The sequence below is a fragment of the Gracilinanus agilis genome, chromosome 3 (genome assembly GCF_016433145.1).
Source record: "Gracilinanus agilis isolate LMUSP501 chromosome 3, AgileGrace, whole genome shotgun sequence".
In the NCBI taxonomy this organism is placed as follows: domain Eukaryota; kingdom Metazoa; phylum Chordata; class Mammalia; order Didelphimorphia; family Didelphidae; genus Gracilinanus; species Gracilinanus agilis.
This window is the reverse complement of record NC_058132.1, coordinates 162,803,531-162,812,832: the sequence shown is the minus strand read 5'-3', so window position 1 is coordinate 162,812,832 and position 9,302 is coordinate 162,803,531. Positions and strand designations below refer to the sequence as shown.

The 9,302-nt window shown below is 41.7% G+C and overlaps 1 protein-coding gene across 2 annotated transcripts in view; it reads left to right on the top strand.

The window, feature by feature from the left end:
* LOC123240638 (TIR domain containing adaptor protein) overlaps positions 1-8,316 on the top strand; it is an 18,944-nt gene extending 10,628 nt beyond the window's left edge. Inside the window, exons 4-6 of one of the 2 annotated variants that reach the window (XM_044668344.1) lie at positions 5,879-6,035; positions 6,870-7,426; positions 7,734-8,316. In XM_044668344.1, the coding sequence (XP_044524279.1) occupies positions 6,029-6,035; positions 6,870-7,426; positions 7,734-7,979 (810 nt within the window). In that variant the 5' untranslated portion in view covers positions 5,879-6,028 and the 3' untranslated portion in view covers positions 7,980-8,316. Of the gene's footprint in view, positions 1-5,878; positions 6,036-6,869; positions 7,449-7,733 lie in introns of both variants that reach the window. The other variant, XM_044668345.1, reaches the window with a different exon arrangement.
* Positions 8,317-9,302: the final 986 nt, after the last annotated feature.

Genomic DNA, 9,302 nt, shown 5'->3' with positions numbered 1-9,302 from the left:
ATTTGCTCACTTTCTAATTTTTTGAGTTGCATGCCCAATTCATTGATCTCTGCCCTCCTTAATTTGTTAATATATGCACTCAAGGATATAAATTTCCCCCTGAATACTGCCTTGGCCGCATCCCACATAGTTTGGTAGGATGTCTCATCATTGTCATTCTCTTCAATGAAATGGTTGATTGTTTCTATGATTTCTTCTTTGACTAGCTGGTTTTGGAGAATCATATTATTTAATTTCGAATTAGTTTTTGATTTGCTTGTCCAGGTGCCCTTACTAATTATTATTTTTATTGCATTATGATCTGAGAAGGTTACATTTATTATTTCTGCTCTTTTGCATTTGTTTGCAATGTTTCTATGCCCTATTACATGGTCAATCTTTGTGAAATCTGAAAAAAAGATGTATTCCTTTTTGTCCCTATTTATTTTTCTCCACATATCTATTAAATCTAATTTTTCTAAGACTTCATTCATCTCTCTTACCTCTTTCTTATTTATTTTTTGGTTTGATTTATCTAGATCTGAAAGAGGAATATTTAGATCTCCCACTAGTATGATTTTACTGTCTATTTCCTTCTTGAGATCTGCCAGTTTCTCCTTTACGCATCTGGTTGCTATGCCATTTGGTGCATACATATTGAGCAGTGTTATTTCCTCATTGTCTATACTGACTTTAATCAGGATGTAATGACCTTCCCTTCTTTTTTTTTTAATTTAAACATTTATTAATAATCATTTTTAACATGGTTACATGATTCGTGCTCCTACTTTCCCCTTCACCCCCCGCATTCCCCTCACCCATGGCCAACGCACATTTCCACTGGTTTTATCATGTGTCCTTGATCAAGACCTATTTCCAAATTGTTGGTGGTTGCATTGGTGTGGTAGTTTCGAGTCCACATCCCCAATCATGTCCACCCCGACCCATGCGTTCAAGCAGTTGCTTTTCTAATATGTTTCCTCTCCTGCAGTTCTTCCTCTGAATGTAGGTAGTGTTCTTTACCATACATCCCTCAGAGGTGTCCTGGGTCATTGCATTGCTGCTGGTACAGAAGCCCATTACATTCGATTTTACCACAGTATATCAGTCTCTGTGTACAGTGTTCTTCTGGCTCTGCTCCTTTCGCTCTGCATCAGTTCCTGGAGGTCTCTCCAGTTCGCCTGGAACTCCTCCAGTTTATTATTCCTTTTAGCACAATAGTATTCCATCACCCGCATATATCACAGTTTGTTCAGCCATTCCCCAATTGAAGGACATACCCTCCTTTTCCAGTTTGTTGCCACCACAAAAAGCGCAGCTATAAATATTTTTGTACAAGTCTGTTTATCTATGATCTCTTTGGGGTACAAACCCAACAATGGTATGGATGGATCAAAAGGCAGGCATTCTTTTATAGCCCCTTGAGCATGATTCCAAATTGCCAGCCAGAATGGCTGGATCAGTTCACAACTCCACCAGCAATGCATTAATGTCCCAATTTTGCCACATCCCCTCCAACATTCATTACTCTCCCCTTCTTTCATTTTAGCCAATCTGCTAGGTGTGAGGTGATACCTTAGAGTTGTTTTGATTTGCATTTCTCTAATTATTAAAGATTTGGAACACTTTCTCATGTACTTATTGATACTTTTGATTTCTTTACCTGAAAATTGCCTATTCATGTCTCTTGCCCATTTATCAATTGAGGTATGGCTTGATTTTTTATACAATTGCTTTAACTCTTTGTATATTTGAGTAATTAGCCCCCTGTCAGAGTTTTTCATTATAAAGATTTTTTCCCAATTTGTTGTTTCCCTTCTGATTTTGACTACATTGTTTTTGTTTGTACAAAAGCTTTTTAGTTTAATATAATCAAAACCATTTAATTTACATTTTGTAATTTTCTCTAACTCTTGCTTGGTTTTAAAGTCTTTCCTTTCCCAGAGGTCTGACAAGTATACTATTCTGTGTTCACTTAACTTATTTATAGTTTCCCTCTTTATATTCAAGTCATTCACCCATTCTGAATTTATCTTGGTGTAGGGTGTGAGATGTTGATCTAGACCTAATCTCTCCCATATTGTTTTCCAAATTTCCCAGCAGTTTTTGTCAAATAGTGGATTCATGTCCCAAAAGTTGGGCTCTTTGGGTTTATCATACACTGTCTTGCTGATGTCATTTACCCCAAGTCTATTCCACTGATCCTCCTCTCTATCTCTTAGCCAGTACCATATTGTTTTGATTACTGCTGCTTTATAGTATAGTTTAATATCTGGTACTGCTAGGCCCCCTTCCTTCACATTTTTTTTCATTATTTCCCTTGATATTCTTGATCTTTTGTTATTCCAAATCTTCCCTTCTTTTTTAATCATATCTATTTTTATTTTGGCTTTGTCAGAAATCATAATTGCCATTCCTGCCTTCTTTTTCTCATTTGAGGCCCAAAGGATTTTGCTCAAGCCCTTTACCTTAAACTGGTGTATGTCCACCTGCCTCATATGTGTTTCTTGTAGACAACATATGGTATGATTTTGGTTTCTAATCCACTCTGCTATTTGCTTCCTTTTTATGGGCGAGTTCATCCCATTCACATTCAGAGTTATAATTATCAGTTGTGTATTCGCAGACATTTTGGTATCCTCTCCTAGTTCTACCCCTTCTTCTTACACTATTTCCTTTTAAACCAATGGTTTGCTTTATGCCAGTAACCCTTGCCCCCTCCCTTGATTTACTTCCCTTTCTACCCCCTCCCTTATTATTCCCCTCTTTTTATTTTTAAGGCCTAATGAATTCCCTCCCCCCCCCTCTTCTCCCCTCCCTTTTATGACCTCTCCACTCCCCTGCTTCCCTTTGTTTATCCCTTCTGACTTTCTCAGTAGAGTTAGATAGAGTTTTATATCCCAATGGATAATATAGCTACTCTTCCCTCTCAGGGTTAATTACACTGAGAGTAAGGTTTAAATATTACCTCTTAATGCTCTCTTCCTCTCCTTCTTATAATAGTATTCATCCCTTCCCCTTCCCATGCCCTCTTTGTGTGTAATAGAATGTCCTATTTTTCTTATTCATTCAAGTTTCTCTTGGTGTCCTCTACTATTCACCCCCCTCTTTCCCACTCCCATATCATCTTAGACCATTTAGTATTCCAACCTCTCCCTATGAATAATTCTTCTAATTACTATAATAGTGAATACTATAATAGTGAATAGAGTTCCTTACAGAGAATTATACATAACATTTCTCCACGTAGGAATACAAATAATTAGATCATATTGAAGCCCTTAAAGAGGCAAATTTAAAAAATACGAGTTTTCTTTCTTTCCCCTCTGTTTCTTATTTACCTTTTCATGTTTCTCTTGATTTTTGTGGTTGGATATTGAACTTTCCATTTAGTCCTGGTCTTTTCTATGTAAATACTTGGAAATCTTCTATCTTGTTGAATGCCCAAACTTTCCCCTGGAAGTATATAGTTAGTTTTGATGGGTAGGTGATCCTTGATTGTAGACCCAGTTCTCTTGCCTTTCTGAATATCATATTCCAAGCCTTGCAGTCTTTTAGCATGGAGGCTGCCAGATTCTATGTGATCCTGATTGGTGCTCCTTGATATCTGAATTGTCTCTTTCTGGCTTCTTGTAAGATTTTTTTCTTTTACTTGGAAGCTCTTGAATTTGGCTATTATATTCCTGGGGGTTGTCTTTTCTGGGCCTAGTGTAGAGGGTGATCTATGGATCCTTTCAATGTCTATATTGCCCTTTCGTTGTAGAACTTCAGGGCAATTTTGCTGAATAATTTCTTTTAGTATGGAGTCCAGATTTCTATTAATTTCTGCTTTTTCAGGAAGACCAATGATTCTCACATTGTCTCTTCTAGACTTGTTTTCTTGGTCTGTCACTTTCTCATTGAGATATTTCATGTTTCCTTCTATTTTATCAGTCTTTTTGACTTTGTTTTATTTGTTCTTGCTGTCTTGAGAGATCATTAGCTTCTAATTGCTCAATTCTAGCCTTTAGGGACTGATTTTCAACTATAATCTTTTGGTTTTCCTTTTCAATCTGGTCATTTCTGGTCTTCAATTTACTTGCCTCACTTTCCAGTTGTGAAATTCTGCCTTTTAAACTGTTATTTTCTTGCCAGATTTTGGTTTCCAATTTGCTTACCATTTCATTTGATTTTTGGGCATCTTTCTCCAATTTGGAGTTTCTGTCTTCTAACCTGTTAATTTCCTTTTGAGCTATTTCCCACTTCTCTCGCCAAATCTCTTCCATCTTTCTCATCATCTCAGATTTGAACTCTTCAATAGCTTGTGGCCAGTTTTCATTATTTTGGGAAGGTTTGGATATGATTACTTGTTTGTTCTCCTCTGCTGTTTGCTCTGTTGTCTGGATTTTATCTGAGTAAAAGTTGTCAAGTGTAACAGATTTCTTCTTGATGATCTTTCTCTTTTGGGGTTCTTGTCTCTGGCTTGCCATTGTTAGCCCTGCACCCTCTCAGGTTTATCCTCACACTCAGGGTCTGTCTGAGCTCTTTAGGCTCCTGATGTCTCAGATCTAGTTGTTCTCGGGGTCGCGCCTCCTAGTGGTCCCCTTGCTTGTTCCTCTGCCCGAGGCTCCTTTAACAGTCTCAGGGCGCTGCTTCCACAGTCGTGCACCCCTCTGCACTGGGCCCCCACTCAAGGTCCATGCCTGTGCTCAGGATCCGTGTCTGAGCTTGCGTCTGAGCCCGCACTTGTGCCAGCGCTCAGGGTCTGTGTTCAAAGTCCTCGTGCATTCTTTAGTCTCTTGGGGTCTTAAGTATTGCTGCTCTCAGGAACAGGCCCTGGTGACCCCAGGTAGCTGTTTTTGGTTAGGAGAGGTTAAGCAGCTGCTTTTTACTCTGCCGCCATCTTAACCAGGAAGCTCTCCCTTATTTCTCTTAGAATCACTTATTCCTTTCAAAGCATCACCTTCTATCTGAGTCTTCCTCTGAAAATTACCTTGTATTTATTTTGTATACTTGTAGATGTCTACATATTATCTTGCCCAATGGAGCAGGGGTCGGCAACGTATGGCTCTCGAGCCATATCTGGCTCTTTTGAGGGCCAGATACGGCTCTTTCTGCAGGAGCCATAAAGTCAATTTTTTTTTTCAGGCTCTGTTACAGGAGCGCGCACTGTGAGCACTGTACGGCTCTCACGAAATTACATTTTAAAAAATGTGGCATTCATGGCTCTCATGGCCAAAAAGGTTGCCGACCCCTGCAATAGACTGTAAGCTCTTTAAAGACAAGGGCTATTTCATTTTTGTCTTTGTATACCCAGTGCCTATCACATAATGGGCTCTTTTAAAATTCCTGTTGACTGGAGCAGCTAAGTTGCTCAGTGGATAGAAAGCCAGGCCTAAAGACAGGAGGTCCTGAGTTCAAATCCGACATCAAATATTTCCTAGCTGTATGACTCTGGACAAGTCACTTTGCCTAGTACTTACTACTCTTCTCTCTTGGAACCAATACTTAGTATTCATCCTAAGATAGAAGGAAGGGTTTAAAAAAAGTCTGTTGATTGACCTACCAATCTCTACAGCCATCTTCTAGCCCTGTTTCATTCAGCATCCATCCTTAACGGGCTTAGGCAGTCCAGATTGTCTCACGACAATGTTTTAGGACTTGTGGCCATCATGACCAACTAGAGCATGCTGAGTTTATTAGCCCCTGCACCTTAAGGACTTGGACTTTGCTATACTGATCTGAGTTTAATGAAAAATGAATTCTAGTAACTGTGGACCAGTCCTATGGAAATTCATGAGACAGAAATCCTATGGGTCATTAGGACAGAAAGGGTCCTAAATTTAGCAGCCAGCTCACTCTCTGAGGCCCAGGGACTGTCCTGTGATGGCATGATGGCAGCTGAGACTATCCCTCACAGGATGGCTGTTCCATGACACCTGATCCAGACTGAGGCTTCCCCTGTCCCATCAGTGCTCTGCCTCCCCCAGATCAGCTTTGAGCTCAAGTCAAGCGGCATTAACCACCTCACCTTCATTTCCCTGCTCCCAGAGCAGGAGACTTCAACAGGATGGCTGGTGAGTAAATCAACTATTTTAGGATTTGGCTCTTTTTTCAAGGTAAGGGCTGGGTATGGGCTCCTTCCTTATTATCCATATATAGTTCTCATATCTGGGGCGGGGAGGGGTTTTGGGGGGGTGGGGAGCCTCCTGGACAGAAATCTCAGGGAAGTTAGGAAATAAGGCACAACTAGAGTCAGGATTCTACCAGTGCTCCCACCCCAAAACTCTGAACTAGGAGTCAGAAAGATCTGCTTTCTAGTTTTGACTTTGCCACTAATTTGCTGTGTGACTATTTGGGTTTTGGTTTCCCTGTTTGTAAAATGAAGGATTTGGATTAGATGACCTCTAACCTCACAACTTCTTCCTCCAAAGTTAAATCTTATAATTCTATGAATCCTACAGGAAGAAAGAGAAGTGTATTATATAATAAAGACTTCATACCTCCTGGAAAAAAAAAAGTTGCCCAGATTATCCACCCAATTTCTTTTCTAAGATTTTTTTCCTGGTTCTATAATGCCCAGGGCACAGAGACTTGTCTCTTTCCATTTCAATGCTTGTCCCAACTATCCTCATTCCCCTCTGAGAAGAAAGGATCTAGCTCAGAGAAGCCCTAGATTCCTACTGTTCCAAACTCCTTTGGCCTTGCTGGGCTGTGTCTAACTAAACCTAGCAAGCTGCCTTCTCTCATTTCTCTTTCTTCCTTTTCCCAGTGATGACCCAAGCTTTCCTGGGACCAAACAAGAGCCAGCTCCGTCCTTCCCTTTGTTCCATCCTTTTAATGCAAATACTCCCTCTTCTACTGTCAAGATTACCCTCATTCCCTATCGCTCTGCTCTCTCACTCTCTCAGGCTGGTTCCGGCAGATTCTGCATAAACCCAAGAAACACCATGCACGGTCAGAAAGCCACACTAACGATGTCTCCGAGCTACCTTCCCAAAGCAGTTCTCTACCTCCAAGTCAGGAGTCTACCAGTGCTCCCACCCCAAAACTAGCAGACACAGACAGCAGGAGCAGTGGCTCTCGCTGGAGCAAGACTTATGACGTGTGTGTGTGCCACAGTGAGGAAGACCTGATACCTGCCCAGGAGCTGGTTTCCTATCTGGAGAATGAGCCTGATGCACTTCGATGCTTCCTGAATCTTCGAGACGCAACCCCAGGCGGTGCCATCGTGTCGGAACTGTGCCAGGCGATGGGCAGCAGCCACTGCTGTGTGTTATTTATCACCCCCCACTTCCTTCAGGACCCCTGGTGCAAGTACCAAATGTTACAAGCATTAAGTGAGGCCCCTGGCTCAGAGGGCCACACCATACCCTTGGTGACTGGCCTGGCTCGAAGCAATTACCCCCCAGAGCTCCGATTCATGTACTATGTGGATGGCAATGGTCCCGACAATGGATTTCCAAAGGTCAAGAACACAGTCTGGCGTTGTAAGCGTGGGGGTGGGGGAGGTGGGACACAAAAGGCCTTTGATCTACCTGGAAAGTTACTCTGGTTTCTTTTAGATAGGGATGGAGACTTCCTTGGGAAGGGACCGGGGAGGGCCCCCAAGGGTGAAGGACAAAGGTACAGAAGGGAAGGGGAGGAAAGCAATATTACCTTGAGTCTAGGAACAGATTTGGGAACAGAGAAAGGAAGTGGCAGTGACCAACTTGGAGAGAGAGACCTCATTTGCAAAGAAACTGAGTCCCATGACTCTCCTCGGTCTTTTCCAGATCTGCAAAAATTTAGCTGAGATATATACCCCATCTCATCACCGTGGAGCCCAGGATGTTGGAGCAAGACTGGAATTGGAGCTAGAAGGGACACTGAGGGTCTCCAAAAAGCTGTGGTGGAGAACCAGACAGGTGCTCTCAGGATTCGTGGCCTCAAGACATTTCTATTCTGCCTCTGAGATAGCCCACAGCTGGCTTCTCCAGTACTTGGGATTTCCCTTCCTAAGTACCCAGATATGGCCATGAGAAAATTCAGGATCAGAGAAATTCCAGGCTGCTGCTAATGCCACTTTCTTAGGATGTTCCTTAGGCAGGATGAATATGTGATTTTGGTTTCTGTCCAGAAGGGAGTCTTGCAGAACCCCTATCCCATTGCAAGATCTTCCCCTTCAGGCACAGGCACATTTGTGTCGCTGCCCAAGTAGAGAGTTACTGATCGGCTTCATTGGGGAGGATGTCAGAACACACTAAGAGACTCTGTAGACTAGGGAATGCAGCTGATGCCAACTCTTCCCCACATGTGCCTCTCTTATTCTCCTCTACCTTCTCCAACCCAATTCATAAAGCTCTTTATATATAAGAATCCTGTACATGATTTTATTTTATGGGATATATGTCAGGGCTTTAGTGTGATTAAGTCAGTCAGTCAATAAGCATTTAATATAGTGCTAGGCATTGTGCCAAGCACTGGAGACCCAAAGAAAGGTGAAAAAACAGTGCCAACTCTCTGGGAGCTGACAGTCTAATGGGAGGAAATTATATAGATATCATATAAAGAAAATTATAAAGAAATTAAATACCTTAACAGAGAAATCATTTTAAGTAGAAAAAGGGAAGGGATAGGAATGTGAGTAAAAAGGATATATAGAGAGAAATTTCTAGGGTCTATCCTCAGTGCCTAGAATTACAACCAATTTGATCATCCATACTCAAGAAACCTAGGCAACTTTGATAGGGTACCAGCAAAGCTTACAGTGATTAATGACTTCCAATCTGGGAGAGGCAGAGTTATTGTAAGGGACCCCCAAATCCATGTCGCATCAAATATTGTCTTTTAAAAAATCATTTAGCTCCAACAAAAAAGGACTATGAAGTTTTTTAAGTTAAAAAAAAGGTCCTTATATATGAAAAATTGGCAGTCCTCTGTTTTAGAAAGAAATTTGACTTTCAAAGTGCAATCTCAGGTTGTGGAGTTGAAAGGACTGTCACTTTTCACAGAATTTAATCTGCTTTCTGCTGCATCCCACCACTCTAACTGCCCTCCTATTTTTGATTTGATTGCTTGCCTGCTTTCACCTTTTCCCCACCATTATTCCAGATTATTCTTTACATGAAAGAGATTTGAGTGGAATAAGCTATAGACCAACAGTTGGCAACCTTTTTGGCCGTAAGAGCCATAAACGCCTGCGGAAGGAGGAAGGTGCTGGAATATGGGGTGGGGGCTGAAGGGCCCCCTGGGGCACATCCTGGGGCTCTTCCCAGACTGGCTGGTTGGGAGGTGGAGCCAGATATGGCTTGAGAGCCATACGTTGCCAACCCCTGCTATAGACCATTGCCTATCTGCATTAA